The sequence below is a fragment of the Poecilia latipinna genome, unplaced genomic scaffold (genome assembly GCF_001443285.1).
Source record: "Poecilia latipinna isolate Pla-1442-1.1 unplaced genomic scaffold, P_latipinna-1.0 Scaffold1164, whole genome shotgun sequence".
NCBI classification, from domain to species: Eukaryota; Metazoa; Chordata; class Actinopteri; order Cyprinodontiformes; family Poeciliidae; genus Poecilia; species Poecilia latipinna.
In genome coordinates, this window is record NW_015113780.1 from 156,179 (window position 1) to 176,073 (window position 19,895).

The following is a 19,895-nucleotide window of genomic DNA, read 5'->3' on the forward strand; positions in this document are numbered from 1 at the left end:
AACAAATCTTCATTTCTGTCAAAGCCAAAATGTTTGTCTGGACTATTTACGACATGATAAGACCAAACCAGCACTTTGTTAAGGTTATTAAACATGACTGACTTGTGGGCTCTTTACATTGCAGAGGGTTTTTGTTGCAGCATGCTAATCATGTGTATTTCTGTCTAACACAGAGACTTGAATATATACTTTTGGCGCTTAAACAAGACAACAGAAATGCTCTGTTTTATACTTTTCCCAGGAATAATATGGCCCCTCTGTAAGTTTTACAAAGTCTATCTGAAGAAATGGTGACAAAGAGCAAAAATAAAAATAATAAAATAACTTCAAATTTAAAGTTTTTGCATTGCCTACCTATAAACTTTAGAATTTATTTGAAAATGCTTTTAAGGACTTCCAAAAATTTGCCACACCAATTTTGTTTGATTTTTATGATATCATTTACTTGGGGCTTCATCTTCACCTTGGACAGGTTTGCAAGTCCATCACAGGATTTGTACGTGATCGACTGGATTGCTTTTCCTAACAACCATGCATGCATACACTCAACTCTGAGGGCAATTTAGAGCAATAAATTAAACTATCAGTAATGCTTATGGGAGCTCTCCAAATAAAGACTAAATAGCTGATTCATATCTCAAGGCATTAAATGGAGGTATTATAAACACGGTATTATAACACTATGACATGATCCACCTACAACCTCCAAAACTGCCATCCAAAATTAAAATGTAAACTCCAGTTGACTTGGTAAAGAAAATGGGTGCAATCGAAGCACAGCAGTCCATAGCAATCGATTGTTGTATGTAGCAACTAGCCTCCGGCTGATTATCTTATTAGACCTAAAATCTATAAGGCCCCTGAGATAGCATTGAACTGCTGATAGTGTCCACTATCATGCAAATGGCTCTTCAGCCATTCTTAGATAAGTAAAAATTCCCATCATACCTCAGATGGTCAGTATTGTTGAAGAGATTCATTTAAGTTAAAAACCTCCGAGGGCAGCTCTGCATGGAGGGAGAACAGTTAGCAAAGTGGATGGTGCTCGCATTTCCCCCCTCATATCCAGAGTCTGTAAAGCAGCACAGCCAGTCTCCAGCTTTTAAAAAAGCCCGTTCATGTCATTTAACACCAACTCACTACTTCCTCTGTTCACTCTCTGTGTGTATGTTTGGTGATGGGCAACGCCTCTGGTCATTTTGTTCCTTCATTGTAGCACGCTTCCTGTGAACTACCAAAGGAATGTGAGGCTGATCCTTTGAGAATTACAGATGCTTTCCAAAAGTCATTAGAGATCAACATTTGAAATGCTACACCACAAAATAAATCCTCAGTGTGTCTGTCTGTCTGTGGGCTCTGAAACCTTGAGCCTAACTAAACCTATATGTCATGATTTGAATCTAGTTTGCGGGAAAGAACAGAGGCATTTACAGAAAATATGAGACACCTTTACGCATCAGGTCTGGTGCTAAATACAGTAAATGTTTGTGGCTCTTGAAGCTTCAATTCAGAGCTGGCCTGAGGCGTAAACGAACTCTGGATCTGCTTAGAGTTTGCTGCTGATTTGAAATTACACACGAAAGGAGGACAAATGGACGTGCTGTAAACATAGTAAATAAAAGACAGAGAAAAAAATTATTTGGCCCCTCACAGATTTTTTTTCTATTTTTTTATTTTTATTTGTTAGACTGACGTTTTTCAGATCACACAAAAGCTCAGGCCATCTATTAATACTTATTATTTACTTATTATTAACAATAAGTAATAGATAATGAAAAGACAACAATAAATTGTCTGATGTCTGACTCAGTTACCTACTAGACAAGTACCCAGTTGTGTGTTACCTGGTGAACGTGAAGCTAATCAACAGTCAACAGTATAACATAAATATTATTGCTGAAGTATCTTTTGCATGATTGCACTGACAGAAAGTAGGCCCTCAAGTCAAGTTTTGTTTCAGCTTTGTTTTTTGACCAGCCTCCATTTTTGGGAGACTGACTGCTTCTCAAAATCATCATAATTTTCTACAGATGTGGGCCAAAATCACTGCAACCTAATGTTTTTTTTTTATTTTTTTCTTAATTATTTTAGTCTTCAATCTTATACACTAAGCAACAGTTGTCCAATTTATTAGTAAACTAAGTTTTAAATAAGATTCTCTATAACTCTGTTTATATATAGACATTGTTGAAAATGTTTAAATGTGCAACAAACCAACTAAAGTTCTGTCAGATGAGTGCATTTTTTTTCCCCTGTAGCTGCAGTAACTCTAAAACTCCCAAAACTAGCTACTTGACTCACTGATTATCTCCCTGTCTTGCTTTCTGTCTGCTTGCTTCAGACTCAGACGCCTCATGAGTCTTTCATGAGTGTAAGTGTCCCGAGACAGAAACTTTTAAAGCTTTTACAGGACAGGATGCTTGCTACGACGCTGAACCGGTGGGAAAGCTAGACGGGGTCATCTGATAGGGTGGTATTGGTGAGGAATGTAACTGATATGAGTCAGAAAGAGCGCGATGGATTCCTCTCCTTGGATCTCACAACCCTGCTCTGCTTCCTTTTTCACTCAAACACAATGGACAAAGGTGAGGCGTGAAGCGCTCTGGTGGTATCCGGTTCACAGGAAAACGCTGACAATAAGCTTCCCATGTTTTTGCAGTTTGGAATTGCTTCCAGGGCTGATATTGGTTTTCATGTGCATTTATGTTGAAACAGGCATGAATTCCTTTTCAAACCTTGTACACTTGTACAAAGGAAACAAAATAGCTATTGGTTGCTCAGGGGCTACAGCATGTTGCTGCATGTCTTGGTGCAGAGAAGGAGGAATCTGCAGACGTTCCAGACAAACAGACCAAATGCATGACTCAGAAGAAGTAAATCTTCTGCTGCTAAAACAGATGTGGAGTCATATCTCATACATGTTTAGGTGCCCAAAATGTAAACTGTTGGATTATGAATGCCAGTTGCAATTTTCAGATACATTAGTTCAGAATGTACTGCTTGTTTTGAAACAGAAGTCTATGAAAACCAGAGACATTAGTCATTACACATTTGCTATAAGAAGTGGCATCAGTTTTCAGAGCATGTGGGCCCTTTCCTCTTTTCTAAGAATGTTGACAAAGGGTTCTGTACAAAAGAGCAACATTTCCAAAATACTAGAATTTTAGTGTATGTTAATTTCCTGAAGAGATTTGGTGTGCGTCTTAAGCAATCCCCAGCTTTGTCTGTATAACTGGAAATTCCACATTTTGCTTACCTTTCATGATATGTGAGATGTTGCGTTTTGCTTCACTGAACTCAGTGCTTTCAGCAGCTGGGATCAAGTGACATGGACAATAATTAACTGTGGCTTCAATTAAAAAAAAAGATCTATAAAATAGTAGCCTGGCCATTGCCTTAGTTCTGCTCGACTCTCATCTCCCTTCAGTTCTCTGTCTGGGATTTCTCCCATTGAGCTGGATTTTTCGGGCCAATCAGTGAACAAACAGAAGTTATAAAGGATGACATCGATTGTATGCGCTACTTACAATGGCAGTGGAGGAAGTGTTCAGCCTACATTGGCCACGCTTCCAGATATTGAATTAACATTAATAATCATCTTGTTCGGCTCAGCACTTCTCTCTTCGCCATGGGAATTGTTGTTTACATTTCAGGTAAGCTTCATAGTGTCAAACTGGTGCATTACATAAAGTGATGGGATAAAATTTAAAACTTCAACAGAGTGGGTGCAAGCAGTTTGTTTCTTATTACCCAAGGGTCTAGACTCTAGACCCTCTGTACAAAGTGAAGTGTAACACAAGGGAAAATAGTGTTTTAGGAAGCATGCATTTCACAAGGACCAGCATATCATGCTGTTGTTGGACTGAATAAATAAGCTCAACAGAGTGAGACTGCAAATTGTGCAAATTTGTGGCTTTAAGCCCATAATTTTAAGCCATTGCAGGCAAAATGACACACCCTCAGACTGCTCTTGTAGTGTTTACTTTGGTATGTGACCAAGCAGAACCTCAGAACAATGAAAAATGAAAAATCTTGAATCCTAAATGATCTGAAAGATGTTCAACAGCTGCTCTCGACTTGATAGGAATTTGGCTTCATTGAGAAATAACTAATTCACCTTCCTTAGCACATAAAATTTACATGTTTACAATACCATAGCAACTTGACTTTCCTTTTGAATAACAACCCTGAGTGTCTAGCCTCTGATTTCAGGCGCATTACTCATAACGCTCTGGGGGCAAATAGCTGAGTGTTCCTGTAATAATGTTCTTCTTTCCATTTTTCCCTCTGCCTAATTTCTTCTGCCTCATTTTCTTTGCTTCTTTTCAGCCCAAATATTTCTGTTAATTAAAGTTTTATGTGTAACTTTTATTAATTTTTTTTTGCCAAGGGTTACACACTGCATGTAAAGTAGAACATAAAATCAAGCAGCAAAAGATATCTACAACAAGTTTGTTAGATATTAAAAGTGAAGATTTTAATTAGTCAATTGATTTTAGTTGCTATCCAAATGCCGTTAAAATATTTAGCATTTTTCTTTTGAAATATAAAAGCCAGTTTTGAATGGTAAAAAAATTCTGGGAGAATCTGAAATCATCTTTTCACTCTGAGATCTTTGCTCTGGGGTCCACTTGTAAAACCTGACATAGCTGCTCCTTAGAGGTGCAAACAGATTTTTGCCCTGGAGACAACATGCCTCCTGCAGTTGGCTGATGCAGAAAAAAGCAATGACACCCGTCCTGAAACATTCGTCCTGACCAGCAGCTGTATGCCATCCTGGGAGGTCACCAGGATGCCAGTCATTCATTTGGACCTGGACTCGTTTGGCCCCCCCACACTCGAACCCACACACACACACACACACACATGCTCCCAGTAAATAGCAGTTCTTCTCTGCTGCTGAGGCTGCACATAGCATGTGATCTGATGGCTGGGTTTGGCCTACGGCACTGTAGAAAGAAGGTGAAAGAGAGAGGGGCTCTGTGTCCGCATGCCTGCATTCGAGTTCAGCAGCTCTGAAAATGTACCAGGGGCTTTCCGTCGGTCCGGAGGCAATGAAGAGAATGTGGCCTATGGCAGGAATCAGCAGTCTGTGACGAGCGATGAAGAGCTGAGCAGGTAGTTGATGGACACGGCTGCCTTGAGGGTGTTGAACGTGACGGAAAGATTGCAGTTTTTCCACGCTCCATTTGAGGTCCGTATTGAAAGGGAACTGTGTATGTAGGAAAAGAAGGCATACATTAAAGCTTTCTTTAGACAGTATAGGGCTTATTAGTGATTCAACTCTGAAGTACTGACAGCAAACAATCTCTAGTCTGTTTATGTCATGTAGGATCACATACCAAGCATTACTTAGCGGTTAATAGCATTTCCACTTTTATTGTGCACTTTTGTGGAAGACCAGAATAAAAATCTACTTTTCATTAGCATTTCTTAGATATGCCCTGACAAATGTCATTTTTAAAATGATTTTTTTTTCATGAGTGTCCTTTTTGAAAACATATTGAAATGGTTTATCCTGGTCTCGACTAACAAAACCTGGAATCTTAACAGGAGTGTTTTAACTTTTGATGGTACTTAAGGAAGATCATGTTTTATAGAATAAGTTCAATTAAATAAAGAAAACACTAAAATTGAGGGTTTTTTAAATACATTGCAATGTTAGATCTATTTCTTTTGCACTTTAAAAGAATATATCTTGATATTACAATATCAGTACTTATCAAGTTGTGAAATAAAACCTTTTGCTTTTGTACAATATTACATTTTTTTATTGCAATAATGTGATGCCATGTATTTAAAATTTGAAAAAGGCAATGATCTGCTTTCATTAAAACTTTTAAGGCTTTATTTTTAGTTTTGCTGAAATGAAAGCGCTACTCCTGCGTGGAAATTCTGTTTTCAAGAACACTGACGCTTACATACATTTGCTAAAATAATTGTAATAATAAAATAGCTAGACACATTACAAATCTTGGACTTAATTAGTCTGACAGGCAGCAGTGATTGCCCTCCTCTCGCACTTTCAGGATACGTATAAAGCAATTTACTCCTTTTTTGTAGCTTGTTCATCCACTTACTGTAAGACTTTTGTGTAAATCAAACGATTTCTAAAATTGACTGGAAAAAAAAGGCCTCTATGACTTCCAGCTCTGTTGTTGCCCCATCAAGTCGCAATGATTCAGCTGTGAGATATGTAAATGGTTTCAGCTGAAGTCTGACACAGACTCGGTATTGTGTAAACTAATAAAAGCCCATTGTTTTATTCTATGCAAAATGGTTTATTTTTAGTGTCGAGACAGAAACCAGAGGGAAAATATCTAATCTGTGGTTATTTAAGTCATTAATAATATGAAATGGAAGGGCAAAGAAGTAATCTCTGTGAAGCCAATGAAAAGTCACATTGTGCTCTGACCCAGTTAGATATAACTGTCTGTAGAACTGCTGTGCTTGCACTGTGTACTTGATATTATTGGAAAACAAGCAGAATCAGTAACACATTTCTGATGCTGGCTGGCTGCCGTTACATGTGCTTCCGTTATCTCCACATTTACAGTCTGTCTGTGATCTGAAGCCCTCTTGCATAACCATTTAGACAAAACTACATTATAATCTGTACAAAAAATGCGTAACAAGATTGTTTTAAAGATCAATGTTATTGCACTGAAAACTAATGCCTTGGTCAATAACACCTGCAACTTACGTGTATTTACAACTAACGAGTGAAACCAATATTCATCCTGAATATTGACTGAACGGCCTATAAAAATGTGGCTTTGAGATTTTTTATTCACATCTTTTGACAAGACGACGGGAAACGGCTCTTCACTTTCTGAGTTGTAGACTTCTCCATCAACTTCCCTGGTGGCCATTTTCAGACGTTCTCTGATGACTCTGCTGTGGTTGGTTTCATCGCAGAACACAGAACTTTGTGGACTGGTGCCAGCAGATAAACTCTGCTAAAACCAAGGAACTGGTGATCCACCAAACCGGCACCAGACGGTGAGACAATACATATGTAAAAAAATAAATAAAATAGTGCCGGTTTGGTGTATATATATATATATATAAATTAACATATCCAGATGCATCTATCCAGATGCACATTACTTATTTGAACATTACTAATTTGAATATGGTATTTCTTAATAACCGCACATGTAAATTTCTCCTCTTTTATTCTTATATTTATATATTTCTACTTTTGTGAGCATATACATGGTTCTACTTGCATAAACTTGCTGCTTTTGACACCTGCCTTTTCCCACTGTGAATATTCTATTCTATTCTATTCTATTCTATTCTATTCTATTCTATTCTATTCTATTCTATTCTATCACTGGGACTTGTTTGCCAACTATAGACAGACTGAGAGTGAGACATTATGTTGATAACTTGCTCAAGGTCAGTAGGAACCAATTGTTTTTCTCAAAATTTGTTAAACTTATATTACAGATAAAATTCGTAACATATTGAGTGGGAGTGAAAATAACAGCCAGGTCAAATTCTGTAAAGGAATGCTACGTATCCTATATTTGCTTTCATGCACTCTTCACACTACCGATAGTTATGATCACAGGAAACCCTGTTAGCACTGTAGTCCCAAAGCAGGAATGCAAACACCCGACGAGCTCTTCCAAGAATCCCCCAGTTGAGGACTTTTCTGGAATGTCCTAACAAGCCTTCCCTGCCGCGTTTACAGTTTCATACCAATGGCAACCCTGCAATCTGTCTTGCCAGCATGTCATTATCTGGACTTCTCAAAAGGAAACACAGGGGAGCAACTGGATGAGATTTCTCCTCTATAAACAGGTTCAGGCTATTTGAAAGCTGACCATGCGACTCTATGCAGAGTAAGAAACGGAGATAAAATCCGGCCACTGCTACTGCTGTAATTGGGTTTTGTTTACATTGCTACCCATCACTTTAAATCAGGAAGATGTTTGTTGAAGTAAATAATTTAGTTTTTCACACCCAACTAGACACAGTATTCTGATCAACTTCAGTGAGTTCTGAAAGAAAAATAAGATCTCAGACATTACTGACTTCGGACCGCTCGCTCTTATATAACCCAGGAATGTTGGCACCAGACCATCTCACTAAATCATGCAGAGGAGCAAAGGTTCAGAAAAAAAAAAAAAGCAACATTCATTTCAATCCCACAGGCGTCCAGCGAAGTCTTACAGTGCTTCTAAAGTTTATGTAAACAAGCATTTTCTAAATCATGGCAACAAGGAATTTATTTGTGTTGAAAACAAATTTCAAAGATGGATTTATCTGAAAGTCATAGAAGCCTCCCTGAGAACAATAAGTCAGCGTTTGACTCATTTCTGGTTGAATGAGCATGTTCGCTATTCAGACATTTACAACTCATTTCGATCCAAGTAAGGAAAACGGTACATGCTCTACATATTCAAGTACTCCTACATTCAAGCATTATGGGTCATTTGCTTTCACACGCATATTTAAATTTGAGCAACATCACATTCTCAGTATGATGCAACCTATACAACTATAACAGCCTCAAAACTATATGAGGTATCTATACCTTTCTCACCTGTTCACCTGCATTTCTCCTTTTGAATAACGGCTCAGTGTTTCTTCTGCCCCAAAGAAACACAAAGTTATGTGTTAAAACGTCCTAGACTCTCTGATCGACAAAAAAAAAAGTAAAGTATATATTTAAGAAAAATCATTCCCGTGAATGAATGTCCTTAGTTTAAAGGTTGGGATTTTCAAAAAAAATGTTTTATTCTTCTCAAAATAAAGATTAAAGATTCATCATTGGTTTGTTTGACACATGAATTCACTCAGTGGCTCGAACTTCTGGTATTTCCTGCTTTTCAGCTTCACACCAACAGCGCTGTGGGACCCTCACAGACTATTTCCTGTCCTCAACAATACTACTGACAAAGAGTGAAAGTACCTTTGCCAGTAAGTCGTGTATATTTTAATACGTGAGACCAGACCAACCCCTGCCTCCATTCTGGGAACGGTCTTTAAAAAAAAAAAAAAAAAAAAAACTTGGAGAGAGATGAAATAAAATGACTAAAAGATGCGCCGAAACATGGGGAATTTCACCTTTTATATATTTTTAGGAGTTTCCGATTTTGTGGCCAACACCATAGTAACAGGATGTGTGTTTAAGGAACATGACCCTGTGACTTCACACTGACTGACAAAGGAACAAAACACTGTAGATATCTGCCTTACTGTTATTCTTAGGGGTTTCACAGCTTCTCGCTTTACTTACTGTCCAAACATAAAAACTCTGAGAAACGTGGGCACATACTTTTAAAACAATTTACATTTTGTCACAGCTGACAAATCGGTGAGATAAAATGCAGGTCAAGTCAGGAGGAGGAGCTCTCCAACAGTTGAAATGATGAGACGACGCATTAGGGAGAGGAACATGACTACTGACTCACAACTCAGTTAGGCCTTTGTTCCTCATTAGACATCATGAATGAATGCAATGGTAATATTTTGACTGGAGAGTAGAGATGATGCAACATAGATGATGAACCACAATCTAGACAATAATGCAGTATTATTCAGCACATATCATTTGTATAAGCTCCAGATAAAGTATATAGTTTTATATCTATAAGAAAAATAAGGGAAGTACAAATGCTTCTCCTTTTGAGAGACATTAATGTGATTTTTATTATGAAGCTACAATTAATAACAACAAATCGTTATGAGCCATTAACCCCCCCATAAATCGTCACTGGCTAGTAACCAAGCCCATCCTTTCACAGTAAAACATGGCACAGCTGTAGTCATTAAGTCATTTGCTCAGTATCTGACGTTTTCTCCAATTCATTGCACGAGACAAAAGCTTTTACTAAGATTTAAGTCCAAGTCTACTGGAGTAGGAGTCTTACTTGAGTCAGCATCTCGGTCTCGAACTTTATTAACCGGTTCAATAGTTTAACGTTAAGAAAATTTGTGTTTTGGTCATCACTCCCTGTGAGGTTACGACAAGGTGTTCGATGAGCTTCAGTGAGGAAAAACAAATTACAAACATGAGGGACAGGTGATGACCGCAAAGATATGAGTTCACTTCTGGGTGAATGTGGCTCTAGTTGCATCAATTGATTAGAACAACTTAGCAGGTGCTATTTAAAATTAGTTCTTTCACAAGGACCCTTGCTTGTCAAACAACAATGAGCTGAAATGAACAAAACTTAGACAGAAAACAAAGATAACTGAGGTATAACAACAACTGACTTCACCTAAAATAAACCCCTTAAGCTTCCTCACGTCAGTCATCTCTGGAATTTTGTTGTTTCTTTTTACATGTTTCCTTTGTTCTGAAAAAATCTGGGTAATTCCCACTTCGCTTCACTATCAACACAAACATTGTCAGAGGAAATGCTTCCTCTTATCATGCAGCAATGCTTGCTTGACAGAGTTGGCACAGTGAAATCCAGCAGATGGTGCTTTGTTGTACTTGTCGGACGGGAGCCACCTTGCGGTGTGAAACAATTTGCTCTTTTTCGCTTAGGTGAAGAAAGCAGTTTTTGTGTGTTTTATTAGTTTGTATAATAAGCATTGGTTTCCCACTTAAAAGAACTTGGTTACAGTATTTGATTTGCATAACTAGATAGGCAATCTGAAGACTGGAAAAAGTGCTTTATCACATGAATCAATCTGAAGTTACGTTGCATAAAATGTATGTTATGAAAAACTATTTTGCTACCCTCTTTGTTTTTGTGTGATGCTGCCTTTCCCACGAAAGCCATAGTTTCAGAAGATGCTGCATGAGCAATTTAATATAAATGTGCTGACAAACAAACAAATCTGCACATGTGTAAAGGCGCAGCACCAAGCATATTAATCATCCTCTGTTTTGAGCCTGGAGGAAATGGGAGCCATGGAAACCAAATACCAAGAGGAGAAAAATCTTTGCGCTTCTTGTCCAAGTTTCATCCCACTGGCGGTCGTACTAAACCTCACGAATCGCATGACAATAACAACATTCCTCATCTATGTGATATAGTCCAGCAGGAATTCCTCTTAAACAGAGGAATTTCTCAGGGCAAATACTTCACTGGATTAAAAACATCTGGTGCACCGTGCAAATCTGAAACAGAAATAATGTTGAAAATTGTACTATTGTTTTTCTCGTTCCGACGATATATGTGATAAGTGTTGGTCTGGGCTTGTGCAGTTTGTGCAGAACTACCTGATAGTGTTGAGAGTAGAGATTTTGTTGACAGAAAGAACTTGTAGCATTTAGGGACCTTTTAGGTAACAATAGCAAACAGAAAACAAAGATAAAGGCTTTTATAAAATTCTGGCTGCGGTAGTTACACTAGCGGTTCAAAGTCCATTGCCAGTATGCCTGTGTGAGTTTTGACCCTACTGCGTTGATGCTACAGAGAAACCCTGGAAGCGCTTGTTAATATGTGCTGGGGTGAAGCTTGGGTCAGAGAGAATCAACACATACCACAAAGCGTCTGTTTCTTTCAAACATTCCTGAAATAACTGTCATATGGGATGTGTTTTATTTATTTATTTATTTTAGCAAAAAATAAACATTTTCTGACAACCACAAAAACATATATTTCAGCATAGAAAGTTTTAAAAAATCTTGATTTTTTTTTTTTTTTTTTTTGTCATGTCTTGTCCAATAAAAGCCACAATCTTCAGACTTAATGAAACCAAACTTGAATATTTTATCCTTGCAAAATGCCATGTGTAAGAAAAAACTGAAACTGCATCATCTTGAACACACCATCCCTCGATGGCAATATAAGATCGGGGGTTAGAGGTTATAAAAAAAACTTTCGGCAGCACAAGAAACTTAAAGATGCAGCCAGAGATACAGTGTTTTAGATCAAAGCACTTTAATGTGTTTAAATGGCTTAGTCGAAAACCACAAATAAATCAAACTGGGACTCTGGAAAACTTTTGAAAATGTATTTTCAAGGTCCTCTCCATCCAATTGGAGTGTCTGATCTGAGACACTTTCCAAATATTTTCCTTCCACTTTACGACTCTGCAATACTCAATCACATCAAATCTTTCTGAAATGCATCCAGGTTTGTGGTAAGATGACAAAAATGTGTTAAAGTTGAAAGTTTTTTCAAAGGTCATATAATTAAAGATTATTGGCACAAGTACAGAAACACACAGAGAAAAGAGGGAAGGGGAAAAAAATGATGAGACAATTTAAAATTAAACTGCCAATCATAAAACATTTATTTCCAAATTAAAGTGGGAGAGAGACTGTAACTTATGAGTGACTATGCTGTTTGAATTCAATTACCCGGGGGTCAATTTATCATTCCTGTTTCTATATCCCTGAGTGCATAATTGTGTTTCACTTGTAGCATCCCTGGGAGTCTGGAAGAGGCCTGGAGATGCTGTGGAAGGCCCACTGCAACAGGCCGTCAATGGAGTTCGGCTGCCACAGAAAGAGCAGAAGAAGAAGAAGAAGAAAGATGAGATGTTGCGAGCACATATCCAGCTGTCGTTTCAAAATGATGCGTTCTTCAAGATCAACTGAACTGAACGGCAAATGCAGCCAGTTAATACCCGAGTCTAACATTCATCCCCAGTCGATCCTGCTGCTATGTAAATAATAAATCATTACTAAAGCTAAAGTCAAATCAGAATACACTTAAAGTACAGCAGAAATACAACATCAATCAGAGAAGAAGATAATGACTTTATTTTTTGCATCATTTGGTATGTTATCACTCTTACATCTCCCAAGATGGAGTCCAGCTCGTCCTTATCGATGACTGGTTCGGAGAAGGAAGTGCTCTGATCTTGACTGAATGAGTTCTGGACTGAAGGCGCAAGCTAAATACAAACCAGAAAGAGCACAACGATCACAATGCAGAATGTGCAGGCTTCTCTTCTCCTTTGTTTCTGTTGTAAAGGTGTGTAGACACACCTGCATGCCTCTGGGCTCGGTTTCTTTCTCTGCAGAGCTGCCCCATGGCCTAGAACAGGACAGGCAGACGGATCTTCCCCTTTGAAGCACACAGACATCGCGAGTGACTCAGACCGAAGTGTGTCAGGTTTCCTTCGATCAATATGTAATTTGAGGATTGCGGACAGGGAGCTTCAAACTGTTCCAAATCACCAAGCCAAACACAGTTCCAAAATCATTTCACATGTTAGTACATCAAGGTCTATGTGGAACTGGTTCATATGATCTGATTGATGTTAATTTTAAAACTAAAGCCAATATCAAAAAGGTAGTGCAACAAAAGTACAGGACATCTATCTTTCATTCATAATTAACATAATTTTCTGAAAGTACTGACCCTGAGTTACTACTGCAAAACACCATTTGTAATCCATTAGCCAGCACTTGGGAATTGACTCTACAAACACACTCTTAATGCAATACTGGTACAACTGATCAATACTAGCCTGAAAGAGAGGGAGCTCCAAGAAATTTCCTCTGCACAGTAACCAATCAATGGTTCTGAAAAATTAGGCACACGATCCCATTATGGGGTACGAAACACCAAATAAGGGATCTGAACACGAAACCAGGAGTCAAAATTATTGCTATCAGTGTATTTTGGCTTGAGTTATAAGAAGAAACAAACAATGGTTGCTACACAGCACCCTATAGTATTATCTCACACTGCAAATGTAAATTGATCCAATTTACATTTGCAGTGTGATTGATCTGTATAAATCTCTCCAATTGATTGGAGACATTCAAGGCTCTGTAAATCATAATAATTTTTGTATTATTTCATCCGACATATTTCTCATGTCACTGATAAAAAAAGAGTGGTTGTCTTACTTGGAAAAGTGGCAATGTGCATGGAAATGCTTTAAACACTGAAGGCAGTGAGTCAGATCTCCCCCAAGGTGGCAAACACCACACACCTCCCTCACGGCAACCATCTCTCCACCTGAGCACTGGACACACAGATCGCATTTGTAACGAGCAAGAGGCAGATCCAAAGGTGGAGGAAAGATAAAGTAAAACTCCTCACCTGGTTTTTGCCATTCGATGCTTTGACAGAGGCCGTGACACTCGTGAGGGAGGATGACAAAGTGGGGTAGAAAGAGTTGTCCAAGATGGAGTTATCGGTGTTTATGCTGGTTTGCTGAGGCTGAGTGGGGAGAACCTGAGTTGAAGAACAGAGCGCCGCCTTTAAGTTAAGCACTGACTGAAAGTGGACACATACAGACTGACATTATAAACATAATCATTGTTGATAATGAAAAATAGTATATAAAGTCCACCCGTATTCTTTTCAGACAGTGTTTAAATGTTATATTACAACAAAAGCCTTTACATACACACCTGGACAAGCTGTAGAGCATTTTCTTGTTTCACTCTAAGCCCACAGCACCACTCACACTGCCAAGAGCCGCTGTTAATTACAAAAATGCATTTTACTTTTAAAAGACTTTAACCAAATGCCTATGATCTAAAAGCTTCTCACATTTACCTCTGTAACCGTTTACCTCGGTATGGAAGTGAGTGGAGGGTTGAGGCAGGCGAGATGAAAAGCTCGAGGACAGCCGTCACAGCAAATCAGCTCCCCTCCATCCTTACACACTGCGCACTCATCGTCATTAGAGTGTATCTATACACACACCAACAAACACGTACAGCTGAGATCAGATGAGAAATAAAACAGCACCACTGACAACATTGATGGCTTACTATTATTGTGTTTGCCTCCCCCTGGTGGATAAACCTGGCACTCGCAGATTTAGACTTTTCGTGGGACTTCTCTGCTAAACTGTACGAGGGAAAACCTTCAGCGCCTTTGATGCACTTTCTGATGGAGCCTGTTTCAAGACAGCACCGTTTGCCTCAAATATCTTCTCATGTAGACAGAAAAAACAAACAAACAGTACATCTCGCTACCAATTTCTCACATTAAAAAAAAGAAAAACATGTTACCAGATGGTAATGTCTCCCAATGCCAGTAAGCATCAAAGTTTAAAAAGTAACAATGCCAGTTTTTCAATGTCTTACCATCCAGTACAGTACGCTCCTGTTTGATTTGTATGTTTTCTTTTTTATCCTGGCTGAATGGAAGATCTGAAGAGGACGAAGATGAAGAAGAGGAAAGGCCTACGCCTCTCTGAACAGAGGAAGATACCACCTGCAGACCTGTAGCAGATTTCTGATATATTTCTGACATGAAATAAAAGCAACGCAGGTTCATTTCAATCAAGAATATATTGTATTACTGTTTCCAGATGGTAGTTGCAGTGCTCCCGCTTCACTCTTCACTCTGTACAACTTGACTTTACTCACTGGTGCAAAGATCAGAAAATCTAAGTTACACTAGGTTTGTCAGTAAGTTTACTGTAAAAATGCTGTTGGATTAGAAACTGATTGGAGGGAAGTAAAGATGACCTGTTCCATCGCTCGTCTTCGCATGATACTCGGAATGCTGAACCTTGTCCTCATGGCTCCTCTTCTTGCTGTGAGAAGCCTTTACTCCTCCAGAAGATCTGTTTTCAACTTTGGACCGTGGAGCGTCCGGTCCTAAACGGACAGAATCAGCAGAATGAATGAGTCGGTCAAAGTCAGATGAGGTCAAGACGAGACTTTTATGAGAAGGAAATGTTTTCAAGGAAACTGGACTTCACAGACTGGTATTCAGGTTAGCGAGAAGTGCCTTTAGCTTGGGGTAGCTGTCCATGTTGTAGTCCTTGGATAAGTTGCTCCAGAAAGCCTGGAGAGTTGATCTGCTCTGCTCAATCAGCCATGAAAGAAGGGAGTACATGGCTTTGTGAATCCCCTCGCTCCCTTCCTTCTTTAGAGTATCCTAGAGAAAACAAAATGCTCTAGTATGTGGGTTTCAAAACACCGCATGGCAGATATACAGATTTATGTCACGGATAGAGCTGTACCGTCAAAATCTAAACCAAACAACTGAGTGTAGTTATCCACAAACACAGATATGTTTTTTTTCTTTTTAAGAATTTCACTTCTAAATAAAAGTTTGGACATATATTCCTGTCACTTACCTGCAGCTGTTGTTCTGTGATTATGTTTTTGTCTGCCAAGCCATACACAATAGGAAATGGGTCATCCACCGCCATCGCTATGTCAGTACGCAGCTCGCGCAGCAGAGAGCGAAGGTTGGCGTCCCTGAACACCTCCACTCTGGACATGATCTGCTTCAAGTGACAACAAGAACTTCAATGAGGAGCCGATCAGGCCTGAGGTCGTACATTCACCCCTCTGGAGGAGGCGTGTCCTATTCGAGGGACGAAATTTTGACAGGTGCGCCATTCAAGAACACCAGGAAATATTACGTATTGTACACCGTTTTCCATTTTCCTGTAAAAGTGCGTTTAATTTCTGTATTAGATACACATTTATTGGTCACAGTTGAAGTAAAATTGACATCCGTATGAGACCACAGACCTGGCGTACCAGAAGAAGACCGATTCCTTAGACCTCTGAGGAGTTTGGTTGTCCACCAACGACACCAACCGCCTTCATCCAGGGGAATACCTGTCCTCTTGCACCAGGAGAGCAAGGCGAGGCAACACGCTGTTTTACAATGACAGTTTCCCTCCTAAAAGGTTCTTTCCATCTCAACTTCCCCTCAACTATCAGGTTTGCAGACTCTGAGTCACCACAGAGAGCTCAGCATTAGTGTCATAATTATCACTTTCCAGTGAACTGGAAACAGCAAATCAGAACTGTAAACTATTAGCTGATGGATTACATGGGGGCTATGCTCATGGTCCAGCTGTTGCTCATGATTTAGGAGCTGGAGAGTACTTTATTTTTTTCTCAAACGAGACACAAAATGCCTGTGTAAATAGTGCTGTTGTAGATTTGTTTAAGTTGATATCTGGACTGATGAACACTAAGTTCAGCAGGTGATATGAAGCCTAATCTTTGTCTATCACTGTTAATTTGTTGATTTAATATAACTTTCTAGTGTTCACCTTGGTGATTTTTTAAAAGGGATTTATTATGTTTCCTTTATGGTCTGAGATAAGTTCTTTTGAATCATATCCATCCAAAAGTAAAAGTGAAGCTGCCTGTGTGTTTTTCTTTTTCTCTTTTGAAGTGAAAAAATATATTTAAAAATATCTTAAATGAATTCCTATGTGTCTCAAAATGCACGATTACAATTGCAAAAGTTGGACATTCTTTGATTGTGTTGGATACAATGTTGTTGTACTGGAGTATTGAAATGTTTGAGATGGTTAAAGCTAGAAAGGATTTTTGTCCTTCTTTAAAGGCCCATTGAAAGATTTTTCAGTTTTTTTTTCTTTTTTTTTTTTTGTAATGTGGAATTACAACAAATTGACTAGAGTTTAGTTGAAATAAACTTAATACAATTCAATTTAACTGCACTGGACTAAATCAAATTTCAGTTTACTTGAATGAATATGACTTGAGTTGAATGTGTATAACTAAAACAAACTGTATCAAAATGTATTGTTCTAGACTTAAACTGAATAAAATATGGTAAAAATGCAAGAATTTGTACCAAAATTAGCCGAGCTGAGGTGCACTGAAAAAACGTTAAATAAACCAATTATTTGGTTTATTTCATTGCAATCCATTAAACTGGCATGAATCCAGTTGCATTTAATTACTGTTCGTTGTTGAGCTGAACTTACCAGATCTGAATTAAAACATGAAAACAAAACTATTAAATGAATTGGTTATTTTTAATTTCCTTTAGCTATGAGTGTGTGGGGCTGCATAGTTTTTTTTGTTCTGTGTGACCCTATGATGGATTGGTTTGTTCGGGGGTTACTCCACCTCTCGACTAACGACCTCTTGACATTACCCACGTCTGTGCAAGAGTAAGCAGGTATAGAATATGGATGTCCTGAACTGAAGTATGTTTAAGTATAATCTCTCACCGGAAAAAAAAAAAACTCAAAAACTAAACAGACCTGTTTTAAATACTCTTTGGTAACCGTCGACATCAAAATGTTGAATCGACACTTTATTTAAATAGACAGCATGTTGAGGCCTGGAAGGTGTGCGATATCTTTGGTGTTCTGTTCAGTTTTATTTCTTTATTTGACAAATTTCTCCTAGGGAGGACACTAAAGTATATTCTATTCTATTCCATGCAACAAAATATATTCCAAAAATATAAATAATAAAAAGGAAATACGCCATTTTGCTACCAGGTGAATGTAGATGGTTAGGAGAGTGAAGCCCTTTAATCTGTTAATTTATTAATCATTAAACATTATTACATTATTCATACTGGTGAACAAGGACCACTTCTACAGAGGGACGTTCACAACATACATATTACATTATTATATACAGTGCAGTGCATTACAGTGGATTGTTATATGTGTATTACCGGGATGGGGGGACAGGGAGACTGAAAGGAGAGAGGCAGAGGGAGGAAAAGAGGAACGGCGGAGGGTAAACTGGAGGGACGGGGGGTTGTAACAGTAAGCTGTCTGTTTTATTAGCTCTTTTTTTAATTATTTCTTTTTTTTCTTACCACAGTACAGTTTGTTCTATAAAAGAGAAAGAGAGAGCAAAAGAGAGTGTGAAAGAGTGAGAGAGAGAGAAAGAGAGAGAGAAAGAAAGAGTGCCACATTTTCACAGCTACTGTTAGGTGAACCTACTGGTTGTTTGACCCTTGTGGGGGAATATCAAATGAGAGACGTTTTGTCATGAGATGCTATAGAGAGATGCTATAAAACATTCTAAGATGTTCTGCCTCCTTCCAGCGCACCGAGACCTTGGAGGGCAGGTCAAAGGTCAAAGAACAGATCAGCGTGCATGCGTGCTGCAGACATTCAGACGTGTTCGGCCGTCAGAAGAAACGGCCGGCCCTCCGACGTTTTCCCCCTTCCGTGTTTAGGCATCATTTTTGGTGCTTTCCCTTTTTATTTATAAAAAATACAAAACATAACAGCGAAAAGAACTCTGTTGGTCGCTCCGTTTTTCTCGGGGGTTTTTTTCTTTCTCACACTGTTTCTTCTTTAGTTGTTCCTCTTCAACGCAACATGTTTATTTATTTCTTTTTTTTTCTTTACCCTCTTCCTCCAGTCTTACATATTGACAAAGTATACAATATCTTACAACTGAACAAGACTGAAAGATAACATTTGATTTGTCCAATCAGATACAAGGTCTGGCTCCTATATCCAATTAGAGAAGTCAACTGGAAGCTAGCCAGTATAAAGCAACACAACAAAAGCCTATGATGTGAGGGCAGCCATCCAGAAACAGCTCTGCATTAACACGAACAGCCGCCCTCTGGGACAATGGGCTCTGCTGGTTTGTCCAGCTTGATGTCAATCACTGGGAAGGTTCCGTCAAGAAAAACACACTGGGACTCCTAGCATCAGCGTCAGATCTGTAATTCTCAGTGCACGTTCTTGTACAATAGAACGAAACGGTGAATGAACATACATCAAACACAGCATCTATTTTAAACTCTATTTCGTCAATTAATTGACATTATTCTCTAAGTGCCTCCTCCTCTCCTGCTGTCACTTTTCTGACAGCCACTATGTGGTGCCAAACCCCTGCACCAAGAGCCTCTTTCCTGGCTCTGTGCAGTCCTTGCCTCTCGGGCATAAATCGTTTAATGGCGGGTGCTTCCGTATAGACAGAAGGCTCGTCTGACTGTGTTTTTGCCAGCAGCCACTAAAAGATTAAAAATAAGCTTGCCGGCTTCTCAAGACGCTTGGCTCTCGAAACGGCGCATCAGAAAAGCTGTAAAGGATACTGCCTTCGGGGTTTGCATCGTCCAGACTTTCCATCCCAGGTAGGGCGGCCGCGACTCGACGGAACAGCTGGAAAGAGAAATAAAAACGTGAAAAATAAATAAATAAAAAAAAAATATATATATATATATTTAGGAATATATATATAATATATATTTATATATAGGAAAGGATATATATATAAAGGATATATAAAGGATATATAA

At 38.6% G+C, this 19,895-nt stretch overlaps 2 protein-coding genes across 4 annotated transcripts in view; both read right to left on the reverse strand.

Moving 5' to 3' along the window:
- Positions 1 to 11,599: 11,599 nt before the first annotated feature.
- aire (autoimmune regulator) lies at positions 11,600 to 18,889 on the reverse strand. Of its 2 annotated transcripts, none has more exons than XM_015053154.1 (13): positions 15,979 to 18,889; positions 15,602 to 15,776; positions 15,362 to 15,493; positions 15,193 to 15,258; positions 14,975 to 15,112; positions 14,657 to 14,784; positions 14,455 to 14,576; positions 14,291 to 14,360; positions 13,977 to 14,111; positions 13,781 to 13,899; positions 12,911 to 12,989; positions 12,718 to 12,816; positions 11,600 to 12,412 (listed from the first exon to the last, which is right to left on the reverse strand). In XM_015053154.1, exons 1-13 carry the CDS (start codon positions 16,123 to 16,125, stop codon positions 12,332 to 12,334), a joined length of 1,491 nt encoding a protein of 496 aa, XP_014908640.1. In that variant the 5' UTR covers positions 16,126 to 18,889; the 3' UTR covers positions 11,600 to 12,331. The 2 variants fall into 2 exon arrangements, with proteins under 2 accessions (XP_014908640.1, XP_014908639.1); XM_015053153.1 differs by having other exon boundaries at positions 11,601 to 12,415.
- Positions 18,890 to 18,896: 7 nt separating this feature from the next.
- The window catches only part of LOC106960187 (ras-related protein Rab-6B-like), a 10,974-nt gene continuing 9,975 nt past the window's right edge, over positions 18,897 to 19,895 (reverse strand). For both annotated transcript variants that reach the window (XM_015053156.1, XM_015053157.1), the window contains 2 exons: positions 19,692 to 19,758; positions 18,897 to 19,261 (listed from right to left, as the gene is read on the reverse strand). In XM_015053156.1, coding sequence (XP_014908642.1) covers positions 19,197 to 19,261; positions 19,692 to 19,758 — 132 coding nt within the window. In that variant the 3' untranslated portion in view covers positions 18,897 to 19,196. The remainder of the gene's footprint in view (positions 19,262 to 19,691; positions 19,759 to 19,895) is intronic.

What these genes read in the sequence shown, in the direction of transcription:
- aire (XM_015053153.1), bottom strand. Translation starts at nt 16,125, where the DNA reads ATGTCCAGAGTGGAGGTGTTCAGGGACGCCAACCTTCGCTCTCTGCTG. An exon ending in TCTCGCTAACCTGAATACCA is followed by an intron (nt 15,494 to 15,601) that starts GTCTGTGAAGTC and finishes CTGTCCGTTTAG; the next exon opens with GACCGGACGCTCCACGGTCC. An exon ending in ATGCTCTACAGCTTGTCCAG is followed by an intron (nt 14,112 to 14,290) that starts GTGTGTATGTAA and finishes TCTTCAACTCAG; the next exon opens with GTTCTCCCCACTCAGCCTCA.